The sequence below is a fragment of the Mixophyes fleayi genome, chromosome 1 (assembly GCF_038048845.1).
Source record: "Mixophyes fleayi isolate aMixFle1 chromosome 1, aMixFle1.hap1, whole genome shotgun sequence".
Lineage (NCBI taxonomy): Eukaryota > Metazoa > Chordata > Amphibia > Anura > Limnodynastidae > Mixophyes > Mixophyes fleayi.
Window position 1 is genome coordinate 98294070 of NC_134402.1, and position 25642 is coordinate 98319711.

The 25642-nt window shown below is 37.2% G+C and overlaps 1 protein-coding gene across 1 annotated transcript in view; it reads right to left on the reverse strand.

Moving 5' to 3' along the window:
• GUCY1B1 (guanylate cyclase 1 soluble subunit beta 1) overlaps nucleotides 1-24258 on the reverse strand; it is a 65863-nt gene extending 41605 nt beyond the window's left edge. Inside the window, exons 1-5 of the mRNA XM_075198292.1 lie at nucleotides 24134-24258; nucleotides 17869-17942; nucleotides 4855-4955; nucleotides 2516-2634; nucleotides 723-920 (exon numbers count right to left, since the gene is read on the reverse strand). Coding sequence (XP_075054393.1) covers nucleotides 723-920; nucleotides 2516-2634; nucleotides 4855-4955; nucleotides 17869-17942; nucleotides 24134-24136 — 495 coding nt within the window. The 5' untranslated portion in view covers nucleotides 24137-24258. The remainder of the gene's footprint in view (nucleotides 1-722; nucleotides 921-2515; nucleotides 2635-4854; nucleotides 4956-17868; nucleotides 17943-24133) is intronic.
• Between the last annotated feature and the right edge of the window lie 1384 nt (nucleotides 24259-25642).

Here is a 25642-nt window from a genome sequence, read left to right on the forward strand (position 1 = left end):
TCTACAATGTTATCTGCTGCAAAGTTCTTTATTATGCATCACAAGGGTTAATACCGTTCCCCTAATGTGCTGTAAAGCTGATGCACATGTTTTTGTACTTGATAAAGATATTTAATAAAAGCTACAATGTCAGAAATCAAATGGCTGGTGTGCCATGAACATTGCTTTCTATCATTGTTTAATCATCCGTATTACATACCAATAGTGTCACAGTAAACTATCGCTCGTTGCCTGTCTGCTCCCTCCTTACCATCTCTCTCTCTCCAATACTTCTTCTAAGCATCACCAGAATCTTTATACAGAAACAAAATTATGAAGTATGCAGTGGCACACATGCCCATCGGAATACAGGTTCTGGAGCGGCAAAGGAATTATCCCCCTTCCTATCGCTCGTACACCCTCTATTACTACAGTCATTCACTAGCATACTTCTGTTCTACCATGACTTCATGAGCACACGGATTGGATTGTATGATTCCATGCACCTCCTCATGTAATGACTGTGTGAAGGATGTGGTGGCACATAGGAGTGTCTGTACTGGGAAGGGATGGGAAGTATGGTTGCAGGTTGGGGTGAAGTGGTGCAGGTCTCAGGTGGTATGTTTGGAACAAACCCAAATGGCATAAATATTGTGTCTAGATAAAAATTTTGACAATGTGTTAATGCAATTTATGAAAAATGCTTTGAAATACCAATATCCTCATCTACTTCAAGTACTCACCTTCATATCTATTTCTGTTCCATGGATCTGCTGTGCCACCGTTTTAATAATCCCAATAACAATATCTTGCAGTCCTTCTCTCTCTGAATAGTAGTGTAAAATAAGTCCTTTACCCTTTTCTGCATCAGTGCATCTAAATGATGGAGCACGCATACCTGGATAAATAGTACCCAGGTGATCGTGCAGAGCATCTAGATTCTGAAAATATAAAGCAAATCATAGAAATGTATTTAAACAACATATAGTCATATACTGATATAAATCCTAAACAATGGGCAGCATGGGAAAGGAAAGAACTGTACAATGACACTCTGCTGAGGATGGATAAACATTTAAATATTAAACTACCAACACAGTAAAAATTATGGTGGTGATCCTCTCATGCTTATCATTAGCTGATATTTAGTTAAAAGGACATTATACAGAGAAGCAGTGTGATATAGTGGATAACAGAAAATCATAAACATTGCATTATATGTGACCATACTCAGAATGTTTATGACATTGTAACCAGCACAAAGTTGTTGTTTGTTTATTTTTATTGGTAATAATGTGTATATTTATTTATTTTATTTTCTCTGTGTTGGTACTATAATATTTAATAGTTTGACCATCCTTAGCACTGTGTGTTTTCTTTGCATTTAATGTGGCCTTTGGCGAGTCAGGGACATGCACACTTTGCTGCAGTAGCAATACTGGTCCAATCTTTGCAAAACATTTTTGGATGAATTAGGTTAAAGTGTGATAATAATAAAGACATAGAATGCACCAATAGGAAATATTTTGCTTTTTATATCTACTAAAACATGCAATAATTAAAATGTTCAATATCCATAAGACTAGATCACCGGTTGCCCGATGTGTATTCTCATCCGGAACTTGGTTATACGAGGACCCTACAGGAGAGCATTCTGAAAGCCTCCAGGTCCCATGCAAAAGTTCAAATGAGAGTCTACTCGGAAGTGAATTAGTGTTGCAGACATCCAAGCAACAGTCTCTAATCATATATTGTGTCTGACCCCGAAGCTTTAAGAATGATCTCCTTTAACAATCTCAACAGTAACAATATGTTTCAAGAGACAGTTTCATCATGCAAACTGTGAGGGTCCCAGTGGAGAGACCACTGTTATACTTGTCTCATACCTCCCAATGGATGAGGTTTTGGTGAAACAATGCCGATTTGTGGAAATAGACATGTGTCTGTGATATTATAGGAGCAAGGTTTGGCAGATAGGTGAAAAATTTACAAAAAAATTGGTCTGGTTGAATCAGGTTTGGTACTTTGTCACTAATTCTTCCTTTTCCCCTCCTTTCAATTGTAAGGAGATGTTTAGAATAGTGCCAAGAGGATGTGTAAACACTTTCAAACAAAGAAAACACCTTTAAATATATAGTTTAATCCATGTATTCTTTTAGTTCTTCATGGAGTAAGCCTGCTAATGTTTATCCCACAAACTATTCTAACCACAGACACAATTAAATGACTAACAGATATCCCACAATTCATTTGAGCTCACATTTCAGCATAATTGATTTGTTTTTTAAAAGCACACAAGAGATCTCTTAACAGCATTGTGATTCACTGACTGTCATATTGTTTTTCATAGCCGTTATTGATTTTTTTGTTTAAGAAACAAAAAAGCGTTGCTATTTATTTCTTATTTGTGGTCAATATAAACATAAAACACAGATGCAGATATAACTGTCACTAATTAGCGTTTGTTGTCATTTAATACGTTTGGTTAAGTTTCTTGAAATGTTTGTTAGCAACCAAACAGAAATTGTTTTCTGACCTGCAAAAATTCTCTGACATTTGATCCAAGTACACGAAGGATTGTGTCATAACCAGATTCTTGGCAAAAAACAAAAAACATATTTCCAAACATTTGCAGAATATCCCCGGCATTGAGATCTGCATAACAATTGAGAAGAGAAAACAAGTTAGCTTAATTTGCATTTTATACAGGCCAATTCCCAATGCGGTGAGGTTAGATGAAAAAAAGAGTAAAACACACAAATCAGGAAGTTTATCCTTTTATAGTAATGGCATCATATACTGTATAATGACAACAGTAAGACATGCCTACAACTTGTATACAGTATAGTATCAAGTCAAGAAACAATGTGACATTAGGGCAGGGATAACTGTTTCAGAAGACGGAACATTCCAGCCGTTGCCATAACAAAGAATACATCTGTCGTCAGGCACAAAGCGAGTTTGTTAGTACAGTGTCGTAGCCAATGTTATTAAAACTATAAGCACAAGATTTTCTCCTCTCATGTGAGGTGATGGTAAATTTAAATTTCTTGTTAGTCTCAGGCAGACTGTCAAAACTTTTCATCATTTCATTTTTCACCACTGAACAGCTGACCACAGACGTGCGCCTGAAAACAAGGTCTTTCCCTCTCTTTCTATCATATGTACTGGAAATTACATTTAATATTTGTTGAACAGTTTATAACCCAGCAATCAGTTTCCATGCAGGCTGAAAGCAGAGTTCTGAGTGGCCTGAGCTTAATTAACGCCTTCAAAGCACTTTATGCATACTGTGGAGGCAGGGCTATCTTAACAACATTACGGGACCCCGGGCAAAGCAGTGCACTGGGGCCCTACCAACACAACCACACACAGGAATAAAAATGTAAATTATCGATAAAATTAAGTTTATATTTATTGTTACTTGATTATAAAGTCGGTGTTTAAACATTGAAAAACATGCTGCATTACAGAGATTAAGCCATATAAACGTTTTTTCTGTTTATCCACCCTTCATCATGCTTCTGGTCTGCCCCTGTATCAGACACGGTGCCCTCCATTATTCTCCTATTTGGCCCTTTCATCATTCTTCTGGTCTCCCCCTGCCCCTGTATCAGACACTGTGCCCTCCATTATTCTCCTATTTGTCCCTTTCATCATTCTTCTGGTCTCCCCCTGCCCCTGTATCAGACACTATGCCCTCCATTATTCTCCTATTTGCCCCTTTCATCATTCTTCTGGTCTCCCCTGCCCCCTATATCAGACACTGTGCCCTTCATTATTCTCCTATTTGTCCCTTCCATCATTCTTCTGGTCTCCCCCTGCCCCTGTATCAGATACTGTGCCCTCCATTATTCTCCCATTTGTCCCTTTCATCATTCTTCTGGTCTCCCCCTGCCCCTGTATCAGACACTGTGCCCTCCATTATTCTCCTATTTGCCCCTTTCATCATTCTTCTGGTCTCCCCCTGCCCCTGTATCAGACACGGTGCCCTCCATTATTCTCCTATTTGTCCACTTTCATCATTCTTCTGGTCTCTCCCTGCCCCTGTATCAGATACTGTGCCCTCCATTATTCTCCCATTTGTCCACTTTCATCATTCTTCTGGTGTCCCCCTGCCCCCTGTATCAGATACTGTGCCCTCCATTATTCTCCTATTTGTCCACTTTCATCATTCTTCTGATCTCCCCCTGCCCGTGTATCAGATACTGTGCCCTCCATTATTCTCCTATTTGTCCACTTTCACTTACCCTTCTATTGCCTTATTCTCTTCTTTTTTCGTCTGTTCTGTATTCTTTCTTCATCGCTTGCTTGTCCTTTGCGCTGTGGCTCCTCTCAATGCGCTCGTCACTGAAAATGTCAGGCATGATGACGTCACGCCCAATATTCAGTGCAAGCGCAGGAGGGCGGAGGGGAAGAGGGAGGCAGCTGGATTGCCGCCGTGTGACTGCAAAAAGGTAAGATTTGGGGTTTCTCTGTTCAAAGCCCTGGCTAAGGGGCCCCTATGTCCATGGGGCCCCTGGGCAGTTGCCCAGCGTGCCCAATGGGAAAGGCTGCCCTGTGTGGAAGTTCTAGCCACAGTTGGCTATAGCTGATATGCTCAACTCAATATTCGCTGTCAATGATGACTTCAGATTTCAGTAAGGTCAGGATTGTTACTTAGAATTCATGGCCACCCAATCACCAAACACAGTACTTGTAATGTTGCCTCATTAAAAGGAACATAAAAAATAATTTACAATTATATTCCACAAACAAACATCAGGTACGCACAAGGTTAAAAATAGATGTAAAAGTCATGTACATGACTTGCCTTCCTTTTTAAACTTCCTGAAACAGTTATCACAGTTTTACAGAAGTATCCATGTTACTTACTGAGCACTTTGCTTGCTGCTGATACAAGGTCATAGGTTTTGGAGTCATCATAAATTATTCTCACCAGGAACTGCCCCTCTTCATCAAGCTGTGCTTCTTTTCTAGAAATGGGATTGAAGCATATTAGGCTAAGTGTGTAACAATATGTCTTATTTAATAGTGTATTAAATTACAGTTTTAGCAGCTTTTGGATAAAACTGGTTGTTGGAACATCTCGGTTCCCTTTTTCTTCTGTAAAAAGATCACAATATAAATGATACTAGACTGATCTCTGATTTCAACAATTCTAGCAAAAGGAGGTTTTTAGGCGGTATTGCAACTGTCAAATTACTAAAGGCAAAACCACTGGAAAACTGCTGGAAAAGCACCGGTTTAGAAAGCAACACGTTACAAATCACCTTTCCGATTTCTAACATGATAAGAATACAAAACATCCGATTTATTACGTGGCTGTTTGACAAGCCGCCTGACACACCAGCAGAAAACCTATAAAAAGAGGTGGCAAGGTAGACAAAGATCCTTTCAGATCTAAGCAGTCGCTGTCTGTGTTACCTTTGTTTCTATTATTTCAACTACTGATTTTGAATGCTGACTGGATAAAAGAAGTTCCCATTATCACAATGTATATGTGGCTGGCTTTTTGTGTATACATGAACTGTATTGGATATGTATGTGTATAAATAAATATATATATATATATATATATATATATATATATATATATATATATATATATATATATATACATATATATATATATATATATATATATATATATATATATATAAAAAAATATATATATATTATATATATATATATATATATATATATGCAAGTTCAGTCATATAATAAACATATAAATGTCCATTTAACCAATGGTCTAGATTATCCCCACATGAGGACCAATTGCAGTCTTTTGGACATAAACCAAACTTGGATGCAGTAAAGAACTTCCTCGCTTTGGATTTAATAAAAGTATTACACGTTTTGCACCACCTATTTCTCATTGTTCGAATATACAATATGTACATTTATGCTGTAAATCTCTCTTTCCACCAGATCCCTAAGGCGCTGTAATTTATTGAGATCTGGTGATTGTAGAAACCATTGGAGTACACCAAACTCATTGTCATATTCGTGGAATCAGTTTAAGATGATGTGTGCTTTGTGACCTTGCATGTTATCCCTTTAGAAGTAGCCTTTAGAAGATGGGTAGACTGTGCATATGATCAGCAACAATTCTCAGGTAGGCTTTGGCATTTAAACAATGCTCAACTGGTATTATAAGGCCTAATGTATTGTAAGAAAACATTCCCCACCCATACCAGCCTGCACTGTTGACACAAGGCAGGATGGAACCATGGATTCATGTTGTTTATGCCAATTTCTGACCCTATCCTCTACATGTCACAACAGAAATCGAGATTGCTCAGACCAGGTGACATTTTTCCAACTGTCCAGTTTTGATGAGCCTGTGCCCACAGTAGCCTCAGTTTCCTGTTCTTAGCTAACAGGAGTGGAAGCCACTGTAGTCTTCTGCTGCTGTAACCCATCCACCATAAGGTTTTAGGTGCATTCAGAGATACTCTACTCAATACCACCTCATGTCAGCAGTCTGGCCATTCTCCTCTGATCCCTTTCACTAATAATGCATTTTCTCCCACAGAACTGATTACCATTGTCTTTAAACTCTAGAGACTGTTGACCTTGAAAATCCCAAGAGATAAGCAGTTTCTGAGATACTGAAACATCCATCTGCACCAACAATCATTTTAATCTGCTGTTTGGTCTGAACAACAACTGAACCTCTTTACCATGTCTGCATGCTCTTATGCGTTAAGTTGCTGCCACATGATAGGCTGATTAGATATTAGAATGCAGGGTGAGCTTTGTGATAGTTATGGGCACAGTAATTGTATACATGTGTTATTTAATTTTGTAAAGTTTATTCCAACATTGAATTACATATGTGACAGCTCAGACTTTCATTATGGGTGTAGATAACAGAAACAAATATAAAAAAAAAAAATACACCATCAATGCATTGCCCTAAAGGCTAAACTCCAAACTAAAGAGACGGCTAATGCAGCCAATATCTACAAATACACATTAAGATATGGCAAGTTTTTGCAAGCGGAGACAAGGGAGTAAGAAGCAGTTCCAAGTGTTTTTATGTAATGATCTCAGCCATCCCTTACTTGAATATTTTACTTTTTTAATCACAGTATAAGTATGAGAATATTTAGACCTCTTGCGCTTATGAGTAATTAAAGGCATGTTTCTATAGTAAACAAAGATTGCTCAAATTTTTCGTCTTAAGTCCACACTTTCATGACTATTATATGTCTGACCATTTTGTTAGCATATATTTTACGTATGCATTCATTCATGTATACCAAGTTTTAGGACTATATATGGCTTGACACTTTAGGAAGCCAAGCACATTTTTCTAGCATGATACAATTTCTATGAATCAAATAAATTAATTATTTATAGAGTTTTGTAAATGTTTCACAAATGTGTTTCTTTTATCTGTATTAATACGCTGTGAAGTGACTTATATTAATAGTTTTAACAGTGCATGACCACTTAAACATTTCACAGCTATAAATTTCACATTGTTGTTATATACAGACAAGCAAGTGATTGAAACAAATGATTTACAAAAAGTGCCTCGGCTGATGAATTGGGTTTTGATTTTTTACAGCTACGAAATTTTCTGTTACCACATTTGTATTCCGTTCTACTAGACGACTTAAGGAGTTACTCCTTACATCCACAACTTTATATATAGTATGCCACTTAACCTAGCTAGGAATTTATCTAAGAAAATGCCTATATTTAATGTTTTTACTTTTAAAATTGCAGATTACTGATATATGCAAAACCTAAACTTTACATAGCAGTACTTTTTGCTTTTTCGAAATACCATATGTCAGTCAGGTGCAGTTCTTATATATCGTATTTGGTGTTTACAGTAATCTAAATCCTTTGTGCTGGAAACTATGATCATAGAGGTCACGATTAAAACCTTCTGCACCCAAATTCCTGCAGCTGTGGGAGAGCCTGTATGCTGTCAGTCAATAAAGCAATTAAAACACAAAACACAGAGCTGGAAGTTCTAGTGCGAGACAATAATATTATCTCAAAGTCAATTTCAATCAGACACAGTTCTTAATGTCAATATATTATTCTTTTAAATTTTGAGTGGGTGTTGATGTAACCACCAGAATGTATTGATCATGTGAAGTAACTACCTTCCAATGCTTAGATCAAGACCTATGGAGGATTTAAAAGAATAATATATCCGACATTATGAATTGTGTCTGATTGAACTTGACTGTAAGACAATATTATTATAATCAAATAAATATATAAATACCAATGTACATCTATCAGAAATATTATATTTGTGGAGCCACTGATTTGGACTTTTGAGAACTAGAGTAATTTGTTATTTTATAATTGTTTGGAATTTTTATTTCATTTGGATATGTTTTAATAAATGCTTTTTAATTGGAATACATCACTTTCATGAACTCATTTACCCATAAATTTGTGTGTATGTGATAAAACGACATTACAACTTCCAGCACTGTGTTTTGAGTTCTGATTGCGTATTTGGTATTTGTCAGGTGGCCTGAGATCTCACAGCTTACCCATTGGTACCATCAGAAGTGGATTAATTGCAGAACTACTACTTATAAACTGAGGTTGATTAAAGAAGTAATGGTATATCGATATACTTTTAAGTCAGGATATATTAAGAACTGCACCTAATTGACATATGGTATTTCTTGATTTGGCTGTTTTATATGTTGAGCATTTGATTTTATATGTATTTTTAAAATAAACACTGATATATAAAACTAATCTATGCTGAATTAAAAAGTACTAAATTATTTTACATTTGCTGATTAATCATCAAAGACCGCAATATGAGTCCAACCTCCCATCACTGTGTCATACCTGATGTCATGGAAGTTGAACTATCAGCATAACTTGCTATTCATGATAGCAGTTTTTTCCCCTGATGTCAGGTGAACGACGCTACAGCGGGAGGCAAGATTGGGTTTGCACTGGCAATTTGTGTATTGTAGCATGCTGGAAAGAACTTCTTGTTGGTTGTCCAAGAAAGAATATGGGTGGCTTGTTTTAAGTGGAAGTTAGGTTACAGCTGTACAGTCATTCATATGTAGGCATCAGACCCTTTAAGAGAGCACACAGTAGATGGCCGCATTACTCTACCTAAGCATACAATTTGTGATTATTACATATAACAGTACATGGGTGCAGCACTACATCTATACTTACTTTGTAAGAGTAGAGAAGCTCAAACCAGCTGGAAGCTTTCTAAAACCGGAACAAATAATGGATGTAGTTGAACAGGTTTAAACATGTTCCAGCCAGATGGTACTTGTGCGAACTGGCTCAAACATGTTCAAATGGTGAAACTCAAACGCATAATTGCCAACTTTAATAAGTAAAAGTCAGATCCCGGTCAGGGGGCGTGTCGAGAGCGGGCGCAATCAATTGCGCCACCCTCGCTACGAAAATGTAATTTTGTCGCAGGGGAGCCCAAAATGAAACGATTTGCAGTGAATCACCATCAAGGCTCCATTCACTAGGCAGTGGGCAGGATGCGGGAGAATTGCCTGCTCTACTGGGAGTCCTACCCGGATTTCGGGAGTTGGCAAGTATACTCGAATGCGAACGTAAAATGCAAACTTCAAGAACAAAACTATTCAAATTTTACAAAACTGAAATACTTTTAAATTTAAAAATATTATATAAATTATACCTAAAAAGAAGCATATTTAAAAACATTAATTTAAATGCGGACATCAAAAGCAAACTGTGTGAGCATGAGCTGCACATTTCAAACCACAATATAGAATAAGCATCAATTAGGGTTTGTACCACGAACATGTTCTTTATTATTTAACCAGTGAGCTTTAATTTAGTTATTCCGGCACCTATCAGCTAAACCATAAGATACATTGTAAAGCCTTGTGCTTTACATATGTGTATATAAACGAGATGTAAACTAAATGGAAATATAGATATCGCAAATGGTGATAAAATTGGAATGCAGGTAGAACAAAATAGTACATTCTGTACCAAAATAGTACCATATACTATGGTGAATTATTTAATTCACACTTTGCTAAAGGATAGGGATGAGAAACCAGTGTAGAGGTAAGTCATCTTCTTGTTTAGTGACTATCCATTCCAATGATTGTTACTCTAATGATTGCTGTGATGACAGAGTCTGACAGTTCAGTTAGTATTGTGCATAAACAGGCAGTAAGAGTGCTGTTTTGTGTCTTTATATGTAAATATTTCTGGATTATCATACAGGGTTGAATAAGTTGCAGGACATCTGCACAAAGGAGTACAGCCAATCAATTAATTAGGAATAAGTGACTTTACTGGGAAACGTTATGATCTACACTGACAAGGTACTGGTTTCTAGTTAATTGATAGGCTATATATTTTACAGAAGTAAGTGATATCCTCCATAAAGTAAGAAGTAGATCTGGTACTTACAGAAAGGTCAGTCGAACTGCCTAACTCATGGAAATTCCTATAAGCTGATTCTCCACGTTTTAATGTATCAATAATAAAATGGTGAATACTTGCAAACATGTGTTTTATGCTTTTGTTTAAAGAAGCAAACTATATATTCAATATTTTCCATAGTTATGTTTTTCTTTGTTTTTTTTTGCCCTCTCAATAGTAAACAGATCACGTGTAATAAAATGAGTAATTAAAATAATATATTATGTACTTGCTGCTACCAGCCCAGGAACGGGAACTGTGAGTATAAAGAAAGTGCGGCAGTAAAATGTTTAAAGGTCAGCTAAATGTTAAAAAAGGAACAATGGAAAACTGTCTACATATTAAATCTACACAAAACACATCACATCTCCCAGCTGCTTTTGAGAATTGCTTTCCTATTGTAATCAAAATAGAATGAAACACACAAAGGAAACACCCTGACAGTGATCCACCAATCAAAATGAGCAAAGACCAGCTGTCAACAAAGAGGCACAGTAGCCCTTTCATATATGAATATGAATAAAACTACTAAGAGATAAACAGCACTACATGTTCACTCAAAATGATTGGTATTCACCTTATTCACATACATTAGTATATATATATATAAATATTAAATCAATCTCTCTATTGACGGATGAACAAGTGTCTGTCTTGATACATATATACAACAAGAATAAACTTGTAGATATAAAATAATACATATACATTATACAAAAAAGTGACTCACTTATAGATGCCAATGGTACCAATTTAGTAAAAGAATAAAAACTCTATAAAAGAAGGCAGTGTAATATAACAATATTATCACGCACAGTGATAAATGAAAAAAGCCTATGATGACAATGCCACCATTCACAGTGCTTGTGTGGTTGCTTAATGGTTTGATGAGCATGACACTGATGTTAACCAAAGGCCATTGCTCTCTCAGTCAGAACCAAATCAAGCATTCATGGGATATTCTGGAATATCCCATGCCTGAGACAGCATTTTCCACCACCATCAGCTAGGCGTCAATTGAGTGACTTGCTTGTGTAAGAATGGTGCTGCATCTCACCTGCACAATTTCAGACATTGATAGACTCAATGTCATTGCTATAAAAGTCGTACTGGCCACATGTGGCATCCCAAAGCTGTATTAAGTGACACATATAAGTATTTCCATGTTTTTTGCCCATTACCTATATACGATATTGCTACTAAAACAATACAAAATCAACAATAATGTACAACGACACTAACTTTCTTTTGAGCAGCACAGTACAAGACTTAGCAATGAGTTTGATTCCAACTAGGCCCCAACCAGTGAGGAGCTTGTATGTTCTTGCCATGTTCACGTGGGTTCCTCCCCCAATCCCAAAAAATCTGGAAGGTTAACCGGCTGCTAACAAAATCGGACTTGTGTGTGGAATCTAATTTAGGGCTAGATTTACTAAGCTGCGGGTTTGAAAAAGTGGGGATGTTTCCTATAGCAACCAATCAGATTCTAGCTTTCATTTATTTAGTACCTTCTACTAAATGACAGCTAGAATCTGATTGGTTGCTATAGGCAACATCCCCACTTTTTCAAACCCGCAGCTTAGTAAATCTAGCCCTTAGACCGTAAGCTCCAATGGAGCAGTGACTTATGTGAATAATTAAATATTCTCTACACAATACTTTGTAATATGATGATGCTATAGAAATAACTGGTAATAAATAAAAAATTCCTATACTAGCATTACTGATACCAATGGCATACATCAAAATATGTCTGTGATCCAAGAACTGTATTTGAATTATTATATAAACAAAACACACATCAAAAACCTAGCATCACAAGAACATCTAACCTGAAAGTTAACAGCCGAAGAGGATAAAGAAAATAAATGTAAAATGACACTGCTCTGAATCTACAGATACATATTTTAACAACATAGACTCCTCTTAAAACACAACTACCCTTAAGATTTTTTTTCTCTCATAAACTACCATAAAAAGTCACAGAAGATAACAAAATGATTTACTGGGAACTTTAGCTCAAAAGTTTATGAAGAACAGTGGATAGTCAAAGGCAAATAGTGAGATTATCTTAATGGGATCTAATGTAGCAGTAAAATAAATGTTATCATGTATTCGGAGTTTTAGTTTTTTGTCTGTTAATACTAGATGATTATTACTGCTATTTGGACCATTTTATTAGTTAACATGCCAGTATAGCTTTAGGTTTACTTAGACATAGGGACTCTGAATCATTAAAGAAAGTAAAGAAAGAAAAATAAGTAACTTTGCACCTTGGCAAAACCATGTTGCATTGGAGGGGGAGATATATTTATAGTTGGAGCATGTCCTACATCAACTTTAACTTTCTGTGTAAACATAAAGCTATTAAATATTTGTATGCTATATAAAAAAACGGCTCAGTATTTAACTTATGTGCAAAATAATAAACTAATTTGCAACCCTTGCATTGTAACATGGTTTTGTCCAGGAGAAAACTTACTCCTTTTTTGTCTTACTTTCCTTACTGAATCAGGCCCAGGGTCATTTGACAGGCATTTTAGATTCCACTGCATTCTAAACACATAGGGCCTCCTTCATTAAGAAAACTAAGGCAAAACAGGAGTAAGATTTCTCCTGTTATAATGCAAGGGGTGCAAATTAGTTTATTATTTTGCACATAGGTTAAATACTGCCTGTTTCTCCAAGTAGTACACAAATACTTGATAGCTTATTTGTACACTGACATTTAAAGTTCATCTAGGACGTGGTCTACCCCAATTATTAATCTGTCCTTGCATTTTAAATTTACCTCCCTCTCCAAAACAACATGACTTCAACATCACTTTCCTTCTCATCTTTTGATAGTACCAATCTAAAAAAACAATGACCATCATAAACACATGCTATGTATGAATTTGTACTGATTTGTGACATATTGACTGGTGATGGATTCTTCTGACCTGAGATTTGGAAAATAGAACTGAAGTTTTTATCTGAACTGAGTCGCTTTGTTCCTATTGAATTGTTAGATACAGGGGTGAAGTGATGAAATCCTCTTGTACCAGATACTGTTTTTGCCTTGGAAAAGAGATCTTGTAGCTGCTTGCGTGTTTCTGAAAGTGTTTCTTTTGATATTAGCCTGAACTTTATATTTGCAACTCTTGATTTGCAGAAATGTAAGACTTTTACTGCTGAGTCGATCACATCTCTCTGTAAGCTCTCTCTGGCAACCAGATGGTCAATTGTTCCACCAATTCCATCACAAGGAGATTCGCTATGACTGGTTGCAAAAATTGCCCATGATGCTTTCAAAGCGAAGTCTTGATCATGGCAGCATAAGTTGAGAAAGTTTTTGCAATTCTTATACTGCCCAGCACACCCATCACTGAAGTAACACACGTTTTTGACAGCAGGAATGTTTATCTTGATGTAATGAATAATTAATTTCTGTGTTTTGTACACAAATGCTACATCATGCTCCAAATCATCAGACAAGACACATAAACTTGTGATGAACAGGTCATCAGACTGGGGAACATGAGCGTAGATTACAGGTGGGTGCAGTGAACAACCATTATTCATCCAATGATACCCTTGAACCTCATCCTGAATCACGTAAGAATAGTTCTCACTGAAGTCCAGGAGAACAAACAGCTGTGTCAAATTCAAGGTTGGCCTTCATTTCTTTTAGAAACTTCCATTGTGCCTTATCAATAAATGAATGAGGGACAAGTTTTTCTATTTTATCGATCAAAGTTTCTAAATGTTCTTCAAATGTTGCAGTGCATCTTATCATCTCTGTTCTGTCAGTAGATACCCACTGACTGTAAGAAACTTCATCTTCAGAGTCACAGTCTTCAAATTTCTGAAGTAGAATGCTCTCAAGAGCTTGAGCATTACTTAATGCCTCGGCTCCCTTTACCATCTCTCTCTCCTAATGACATTCCAAAACTTGTTGTGCATCATGTGACATGCAAACGGTCCCACAATTGCATCAAGCAAGAGAGGCAGACAGAAGCCTCTGCAGCGTTGGAGGGAAGAAGGTGTAGAGCAGGGGATATTAATGCAATTTCTTTATTGCAGCCTTCCTTTGAGGTACATCTCTGTCTATCCTGCAGTAACTATTTCCTAATGTATTCAACAGAGACTAATTGCTTGAAATAAAATAACCCTACTCTTGAAAAAAAGGGCATTATTCAAAGAAAGTAATCTACACATTACCTATATTCATGAATTTCATGAACTTGAAAACCTGTGACTATTGCAATAGACTATGGAGTAAATTTATTAAGCTGCAGGTTTGAAAAAGCAGAGATGTTGCCTATAGCAACCAATCAGATTCTACAAAATGACAGCTAGCGTCTGATTGATTGCTATAGGCCACATCTCTAATTTTTCAAACCTGCAGCTTGATAAATTTACCCCTATGAATTTAATGTTGGAGGTTAGTAATGTAATGTGTGGTAAGGCATTAATTTCATTTTGGGGCTATTTATTTGATGGTGGGGAAATTTGATTCAATAGTGTTGTGCCTATTATTTTTAAGCGGGGTGATGGGACTATTAAATTTAATTCTGGGGTGGTTTGGCGTTATTAATTAAATGTGGGGCTGAATTTGGGGAGGAGAGTTGATCAGTCTCCTTTGAACGGTATATATTCGTGCCGCTCTGCTGCACTCAGCATACATGCAGTGGTGGGAGGGAGGAGTAGATGAAAGGAGGGCATGATAGGGTGTAGAAGGAAGAGAAGCATGATGATGGAATGGGGTGTAGAAGGAAGAGAAGCATGATGATGATGAAATGGGGTGTAGAAGGAAGAGAAGCATGATGATGGAATGGGGTGTAGAAGGAAGAGAAGCATGATGATGGAATGGGGTGTAGAAGGAAGAGAAGCATGATGATGGAATGGGGTAGTAGAAGGAAGAGAAGCATGATGATAGAAGGGGGGTGTAGAAGGAAGAGAAGCATGATGATGGAAGGTGTTGATGAAGGGATTATAAGATAGATGGGGTGATGATGAGAGAGGCCTAAGGGTAATAGAGGAGGGAAAGAGTTTAAAGGGTGAGAGAATTATGATGGTAGGGGGGATGGCATGGCAAAGGAGGAAGGAGGGGGAATGTAGGGGAAGATGCAAAACTGGACTGAATGTACATATAAATGCTTTCAGTGTTATTGTTTAAATCGCAAAATAGCATAGACATCAGCTCAAGCATACAACAGTTTTATATGTTATTTTTTAAATAAAAAAAATATACTTACATCTGAAAGCATACATTGCCATTATATATACACCACTGAGGGGCAACATGAAGTAGCCTCCGGGTATGTAACTGTGCAGTAGTGATCACGTGACATGGATGTCAGCTGCCCCCGTTCTAATAAGATCGGGAGCAGATGGCTGGGGGCCACAAAATAATAAACGTGGGCCACCTGTTGCCCACTGGTGATCCATGCAAAGCATATTTATACCTGTATATGAAACACATACATAAAAGTTATTTTGATTTGGAGGGGGGGAGTGTAACATATCGAGAGGAAGAGGTTTATGTTAGAATGGAATAAGATGACCTATTTAACGGAACGTGTTACTAAAAAGCCTCTTACTTAAATTTTTCTCCTTTGTGACCTTTTTATTAGGCATAACAGAGTTTAGAATTATTACTAATGTGTGAACACTTATATCTGCATATAGTTAACATTTTCTTATTTTACTTTTATGCCTAGAACAACTTTCTACCATGATTTTTGGCAAGCATAGTATCTTTTGTTCTTAGCATTTGTATGTGTTCAAATTTGAATGCACATATTTACATATATTTCTCAACGGTATGATCAAATTAACTACATATTTTCACGTCTCTTTTTTCTTCTCTATATCAAAATATCAGTAGATATCAATTTTAGTTCTTGAACTATACCATTGAAAGGAATAATGTATACCACCCTACATATGGCCATAAGCAAATATATATTAATGCATTAACATGATTGGAAGCTGCCATGCTGTTTGGTATGGTGATTTAAAAGGAAATTCAATTCAAATTTAAAAGGAAATCAATACATTAAAATCTAACAATTCTTCCTGTTGCCATTATCATTAAAAAAGAACACATTACCAAGAAACAACATTTGCACCTGAATAGTAAGGCGATACGTGTATATTTAGTTGAGAAGTAATCAGCACTTCATTCACTCATAACTTCTCTTCTTCTCTATATAAAACTAACTATTCAAACTAATTTAACGGGCTTAGAAAAATGGCGCCATTTTAAGTCCTAACCCTGTGACATAATGCCGTGTTTGTGTCATTTGACAGTGGGGGCCGGGGCCAAACTGAAGCGATTCTCCAAGAACTGCGTCATTGCGGCACTAATTCTGCCCACTTCACTAGGAAGTGGGCAGATGTGGGATGTTGTCCTACTCTCCTGGGAGTCCAGGAGAACTATCCGGAATTCAGGAGGCTCCTGGACATTCCGGGAGAGTTGGCTAGTATGGTATATACACTTCATTACATTATTACATTATGTACAAATAGGGTAATGTGACTTTAGCATTTACTACTAACACTGTCAAGCCACATCTTTATGTTATCAATATACTATCATGGGGTGTTAGTATACACACACATGTACGCTTGATATATATCTGGCACAAAATGCTACTCTTTTTGAGCTGTATGCATTTCAGGTGCGTCAAACTGAACGTATGTATATAAATACCCTCTTTTTATGTGTATCCGTTCCTACGTACATTCAAAGTGCAAATGCGTCCACTTCTAAATGAGCCTCTTTGTGTCCAAATCCCAAGAATACATCCAAGCTACAGTTGCATTTGGGGGTTCCTTCATAATGTTTCTAAACTAAATTTGTGCTCTTTGCCTGTTTCACACTCAGAGAAGTGTAAAATTGCAACCATAAAGCGAAATGTTGATAAAAACTAAAACAAGCTTAACCCTATGAAAAATGATTTGTTAATTTGGAAAATAAATAAACATGACTTACTGCAAATTACAATTGTAGGAAAAAGAACATTGCCGTTCAATGACAGAATCATGTAATGACATTTATAAATAGAAGGCAAAGTTTTCCCTTTAATGGAAAGTAGATGATCTCTTTTACAACCATAAAGCAACTTACAGGAAAACTTTTCCACTTCAGAGGTAGACTTAAGACCTTTACTCACACATTAAATGTCATATGAAATGGAACTTCTCACTGTAGGTGAAAACTTCAAGTGGTTTGCATTAACATTCTTTGTGCAGACAAGTTGTTATTCCTATCTCATATTCCTAACTCATAAACCATAATGTAATAAACCTGACCACCTAAACTGAACTTAAGCTATTATACATCTATCTGTATGTAGTGATATAATCTTGAAACAGTCCACATGATAATAGTTGAATGCTAACAACATTGACTAATTAGCAAATATACAAAATATATATATATATTTTTTTTTTAAAACTTACTTTATGTCTTCCCATACTTCTAGGCCATAGTTCCTTATTACCAGCAGCTCCAAAGCATGGTTGACAAATCCATACTAAAAACAAACAAAAATGAAAATTTCCCAAATTAAATACACAGATAAACCACCACGACATTCCATTAAGGGATTAGACAGAAAACTGGGCATTGACATGTAACAAAGCGTGTGTATGCCCCTCTATTGGACAGTCGACTACCCTTTGCTAACTTAATTTCCAGTTCCAGGACAAGACTACACATGCAATTTTTAATTGTGTGACTCTCAGAGGTTAATCTGAAAACACTGTTTTCTAATTTTGGGACTAATTGATTCTAATAACTGTGTAGAAAAATTATCTATTTCCTTCATCCAATGTTGGAATTTAATCACCTTGCTTACATTTCAGGTGATTATTCTCATGCATACAGTATAAATGGGGATAGGAGATTAATCGCTTCTCCCAAGAGATTTAGGCAATTTGTAGCAGAAAACGCTCATATGAAATAGAGAATACAAGGAGCTTTTGTTCTTTTGATGATTGATTTCATGAAATTAATCATGTAAATTGTCAATGAATTACACTGTTTTTCTTCAGTAATTAAGCTCATTTTGCCACTAAAAACCACCTGTTTGGCACAGACCTAAGAAGTGCAAACCAGTCTTTATAGCACCAGGTTAATAATTTGCTTTGGGTTTTATTACTTATCTGAGTTTTATTTAGTACATTGGCTCTTTATTAGGACTATACTTGCAAAAAACAGGTTTCTCACTCTACCAGGTACAACACATAACAAGTTATGTTAGGAGAAAAGATTACATGATCTATGGCAGACCTTTGGCTAGTGGCAGGGGACATCTGCCCCCCTGGGCCGGCCCCTTAGTGGTCTACCTTGGGCTGGGTCACTGAGCCACCTGCATATTTTTTTGCTGTTAAAATGTTCCTAATAGGCTGTTGAGTCGTGATTTGACCCTGGGTGAAAATTTTCCAGGCCTCCCCTTCCTCTCCAGAAGTTGTGAAGCTACAAGCCCCAGCCTGATCTGGCAGCCGATAGCTGGCAGGGTATGGTGGGATTTATAGTTTCACAACATCGGGAGAGCCACAGGTTAGCCAGGCCTGATCTATAGTATTTCAGTTTTTACGAGTTAACCTGAATAAAGTAAATCATTAGAAAGACAAACTGAGTGCTACATGTAAATATCATTGGTTTATATTGCTTCATGATGTTACATACATTTATGTGAAGTGAATTACAAGCGGATCACATTTGTCCAAAAACATACAAAATAAATAACACATGCTATAAAATTAAAATAATGGACTAATATATTTATGATAATGTGGAATTTATAAGCTAGGTTAGTGCTTTGTAAGCCAATGAAAAAAAAAAAATGTTCCATGAACCAAAAGGAACAATTGTGGAGGAATAACAGGGGAGCACGCAGGATTTTTAAGGGGGGTTTCCCCCCTCCCCAAAAAAATAGAGAGAGAGCTGCTGTGCATGCGGTCGCGCATGTGCAGCAGCTCTATTTCGGCGGCACTGTATTGTACAGCAGCCACGGCGCTGTCCAAGAAGCGTCCACGGCGGTGCTGCCGCGGACGCTTCTTTGACAGCGCCACGGCTGCTGTACAGTACAGTGCTGCTATGTAGGGGCACTGTTTAGCCCCCATTCTTCGCGGAGGGGAGGGGTTTCTGAAGAACCAGAAACCCCCCCTGCGTGCGCCACTGAATATAGAACAGGGAAATTTCTGCACAGATGAGGTAATATTGCTTGTACGAAGAAGATGGGAAAAGTTATGAAAATGTGATGATCTGCTTATTATGCAGACACATGTAAGTAACAGAACTGTAGCTGACATGCATGGAGATACACCAATAAACTTGAATTTCCATATATATTTAAGAATATGCTGTAGTGGATGTCACTAATGAGAGCCAGGCGCAGCGTAATGAAGTGCATCTAAGTGTAAGAGCGTGAATGTGACATCTGTGTCTCTACTTTTGTAATTGACAACTCTGCCCCACAGTGCTCCTTCTGCACAAGCTGTGATTAAAGACCATATTTACTATTAACCAGAGTGTACAGAATGTTCACACACTTCAGCGGGTCAATCAGGACTTGCTTACACTGATCTGCATTATCTGGTACAGATCAATCCACACTGCTGGAGCCTTTTTCTACATACAGCGAATTCTAGCTCTGAAATACATACCAAGCACAAAACCACTTGGAAGTATCAGGCACCTAATATAGAACATTTCACTGCATTAACCCTTTATTTGGCAAGAACTGAAACTCTCAAGTGTTTCAGCACTGTATTGTTACACAATCTAGTGATCAGTATTGGAATTTCTGAAACAACTGACTACTGTAAATGCACATTTAGATATTGCATAAAAGTAATGCGAAATTCATGCTGCTTAGAGCAACATTGCAAAAAAAATGCTTAAATTGTGCCTGAAAGGGTGCAAGTTGATTTTGTATTACAAAAAATCCACAGATAAATGCTTATATTATGCTTACATTATCCATAATCTCTCCAGAATTTTGCATTACATTTCTCCGTTCTACATACCCCTTGACAGATGTATGTAAATATATCCTTTTTTTTACTTACTAGTAAGTATCTTTACTTACTTACTATGCCAACATAGGGCCTCATTTAGAGTCAGACGCAATGTGCGTCTAAGATTTACATTCAAGAGCAGGAGTGGGAGTGTGCCGCAGCTTGGTAGGGTATTACGTGTGGCATGCAACCCCAGTTGCATCCCACTCGTAATACCCTACTGAGCTGCGACCAGTTCCCTCAGCTAGCTAACACTTGTGCCACCTAATTCCTGATGCACTTTTTCAGTCTTTTTTGACGTGTGTTCCGTCTGCGTCTTGATCTGTCTAGGGTTGTTTTTGCGGATAGACGCCCATAGTATCTAAATTATTCACGGTCACGTCTACATAACTCCGTGTTCCACCCTTTTCCTCGTACTGAGACGCAAGCTGTCGCAAGTGTACACTGCGTCTCAAAAGCAGACAGAACTGATGCTTACTACGCATGCGCGTCAGTGGAAATGTGCACAATGCGCCTGAAATGTACTTTGCGTCCGACTCTAAATGAGGCCCATAATCTGCAGTTCTGAACAGAGATAGAATAGATCAACAGATTGGATTATGAACTTTGGTTACTTCTTAATTATACAGGCGCCACTTGTAAGGGGTGCTTAAAAGCAATGGTATCCTGGTGTATTGCAGGTATCTTGGAGGATCTGGCCATCATCAATCAACAGCCCTAATCACTTCAGTCAACTCTAAAACCTTGTTTGTAATTTATGAAGTGGCCCTAGCTGTAACTACTACCGGAGGGAACTAAGGATATTAGAGCTGAATTTACTGTCCTATACTTGATAATTAAACAGTTGCCAACCATTGGTGGGGCTTTCGAGGTGTGGTGTGAAGAGAGGCAGGTGGAAGTATCAGGTAGCTATGTTAGCGGCCCACTGGCGCAAAAGATGCCCAAATCCTCCTTGGAATGACAGGTGGATGGAGTCCATGCTTGACGTGACGCGCATATAATTAACAGGTACCAAACTTTGTTACAAATAGATACAGGTTTCATGATGAATGTCCTAAAGTCCTGAGTGGCTACAGATTTATCTAGTGTTTGTGTGGCAGCAGTGGACGGTTTGAGGGGCCTTAGTTCAGATTTTACTCTGGGGTCCATGGATTTTTAGCTTTGCCAGTTTGTTTCCTTGCTGCTTAATACACATTACTTAGTCTGACTTTGTTCCAAATGCACAGGTGTGCATAAAACATGTAAACAGTTACAGCACAAGGAGTCATCCTAGAGGTAAATGAATACACACAGTGGTGGAAGTGGGCTGGTATATGGTGGTATGCCAAACCGCCACTTCTCATACTGCTTTGATTTTAAAATTGTCCAATTCCATCCACTTACATTTTCCATACCGACACTTAAAATTTCTTTGATCACTAAATACACAAGTATATACGTTTCCACTATGTGCAAAAGTAGGCAAAATAGTGCAAAAGGAGAAGTACATTTGAGTACTGCATTGGACATCATAAAAGAAAACATCAATATTAGCAGTCTGGTTATACAATATCCTTAAATAAGTATGGCTCTGCCATGATTATTTATAGAAAACATGATGAGTTTGTAAATAATGAGGTAATAAAGAAATAATGAATATAATGTGTTTTATTCTATTTAGCATATATTTAATTTTAATACTTTGCTAAACAAAAATAATGTGGTATGACGTGCATATAATTTTGCTCAAATGTGCCTATTTGACTGACATTCCTGGGTGCATGCCCATGAATTTAGTGTTTGGGAAGTGCATCCATGTAAACGCTTTGAGCAATCACTTGTGAGATTTCAATGCGCATGCTGGCGAAAGTAATAACATCACTTCAAGGAACTGCCCACTAGCACACCTGAACTACACTTTTAATTAATTTCATCTTTTACATGTTTACAATAATACTGCTTGTTAGAGCCTCAAGTGGACAACAGGGCTTCTCAATTTTATGAGTCACTTTTGTATATTTTCAATTTTTGCTATTAACTTTGAAACACTTAAGTACCAACAAATGCATCTTCATATATAAATGGGCCTGAATGGAACAAAACGCTTCTCAATAACGATACAGTCTGACATGTGTATCTCTGCTATATTTGGGAAAATGTAAATATTTAATTTCATAATATAGTTTTTTGTTTTTGCATTTTGTGCAATCTGCAAAGCCCTTCTTGCATTCTAGCCTTCATTCAGAAAGGAGTACCCAATCTATCAAATCCCCTTAATGTGATAGTCCAAAAGACTTCTAGTACAAACATGCACAATTGTGCTAAACATAGGCCCATGAGATCACAACATGGCATTTGCACTGCGGGTCCACATTTTTGCAACTTTTAAAATATCTGTTATGTGTTAATGTGTGTTATTAACATGGTGATGAATTGACAGCACAACCTCGCTGCAAGGCATTACAATGCACAATGCAGGTGCTGGCTGGGCCTGTCCCATAGTGGGCTACCTTGGGCTCGGTCATTGGGCTACCTGCATTTTTTTCCTTTAAACTGCTCCTAACAGGCTGCTGAGCCAAGTCTCTCTTCCCCGGGTTAAAATATGCCAGCCCTCCCCTGCTACAATGCAAGATTAATACGGCATCACATATTGTAACCTTGATTATTAAAAAATAATTTGATATGCACAAATATAACAGAGCAAAATGGTGTTGAATTAGTCTCAGAATCTGCTATTTATCAAAAACTATATGTGGGATGTGTGCTGGAAAACACTGAACACACGACAACAACGCAACTCATTTTGAACATGTAGTTTGAAAACAATGTGGTGCTGCTTGTGCAATATTCATGCAATATTCACATGGAAATTAAGTTAACTTGACTGATAACTGACCAGTCAATCTGTGGAAATACAGATGCCATTTGATATGTGTAGCATGTGTATAAATACAGTATGTTAAACACGTACTAGCATTGTCACTTTAGATAGAGGCTGCAAATGACGCATTTGAACTCACTTCAGGGCCTTGTCCAAAATGATAATTGCAGCTAGCATACTGTCCTAAACTGTCATTACAATGACCACAATTATTTATGTTAACGATGCAACGCAGCTATTTTCCAACATATTTATGCATTACTTGCAACAACGGATGCTAGATATTGTTTTTTAACTAATTTGGCAGGAAAATTAGATATTAAAAAAAATATTCAATAGAATAGCATTATGCCACTTGTAGCATTTTGTCTAGCAATATGACTGTCTAGCTTGGCATCCATTGTTACATTTATGAGACTAAAAACTGTGATGTTTTGCACATGAAAAACGTTACATTACATGATAAGACAAGGAAGGAATTTAGGACAGCTGTGCTATAGTCATGGGAAAATATAATAATAGCATTAATGATATTAATAAGAATGCAGTATGTAGGATTGCAGGAAAAACAGGATGTCGTTTAAATGATCACACATTACACCCACACATATTATATCGTTCTATAATGCACTGATTCTTTATGAGATGAAGCTTTCCTGAGACCACTAACATTATACATGCACAAGCTGCTATACTAAACATATCACAGAAACCTTGCCGGACTAAACCTATTAATAATTATCAATATTGATTGTGCTGCTATTATCCAAATGACGTTCCATACATCCAGACTGTACACTTCCATCTGTAATAAAATGATACAATAATTGAAGCACTTACCATTTTATCAGTGATCTCCCCTGTGCACTTTCAAGAAGAAGATGGTATATGAAGAGTTACTTAGTGACAGTCTATGCAGCGCTAATGGAGCTTAGTAAAGCAGCAGAGAAGATTGGGACACATTGCTCCGCCTTTTGTTGATAGACAACTGTCAGGAGCCAATGGCCGCGGAGGTGGTGTGGGGGGGTTCTTCCCAGTCTCAGTAATGAGGAGAGGATGCCTTACATGACAATGAGCAGTGTAGGAGAGAAGAGTCATCCTCTGCTGCTCTTGTTGCTGCAGCAACGACAATGTCAGGTTCAAGAGCTGTAGAAATGTCTGCGCTGCTGCATTCTGGGAAAGAGAAGGTTAAGGCTAATCTGGAGAAATACTCGATATTTGGTTCAAATTAATGCAAATCATGTGGCAGAGTAGTGGCTTTAAAATGCTATAAAATAACAGAATAAATAAAGGTATTTTGGATGAATGCACAATTAGTTTTACCAGCAAAATGGCAGTCATTTATAGAGATAGTGCTGTGTCCAAGATGGGTTCTTTGCTAGAAAAGATTTATAAACCTGCATAGTATTTTTGCTTTATAATCTGTCATTGGGGACGTTAGGAAAGCATTACTAGGTCTGCACATGGTTTTTGACAGGAGTAGAACTAGAGATGGTCACTGACCCCCGTGTTTTGGTTTTGGATTCGGTTTTGGATCTGGATTACCGTCGTGTTTTGGTTTTGGTTTTGGTTTTGCAAAACCGCCATTGCGTGTTTTGGTTTTGGTTTTGGTTTTGTTTGGTTTTGTTTTGCTATTTTTTGGGAAAATCCATGTTTTTGGGCCTAAATTAACCCAATTTAGTGCTCCAACTGTTTTAGAGACAAGTAATCTAATTGTTGAGGTAATAAATCATCCAAAAAAACAGTTTAATTCTTCGTTGGTAGGCCTATTCTACACACAAAACAGATTGTCTTCCTCTCCATCTATGCATATTGGCAATGCAGCCATCGTCTTTGAATGTATATTACACCCTACACTTATAGTTAAATATGTAAAGAAATGGAAAAAGCCAGTTTGCTTTCTGTCTCTCAAGGCCCCCCTCCACTTGTATAAAATAGCAAAAAATTCAGCCATTATAGACTGTACAATATTAATTGACATGGAGAAAGCCAGTTTGGTTTCTGTCTCTCTAGGCCCCCCTCCACTTGTATAAAATACTAAAAAATTCAGCCATTATAGACTGTACAATATTAATTGACATGGAGAAAGACAGTTTGGGGTCACTCTGTCTCTCTAGGCCCCCCTCCACTTGTATAAAATACCAAAAAATTCAGCCATTATAGACTGTACAATATTAATTGACATGGAGAAAGCCAGTTTGGTTTCTGTCTCTCTAGCCCCCCCTCCACTTGTATAAAATACTAAAAAATTCAGCCATTATAGACTGTACAATATTAATTGACATGGAGAAAGACAGTTTGGGGTCACTCTGTCTCTCTAGGCCCCCCTCCACTTGTATAAAATACCAA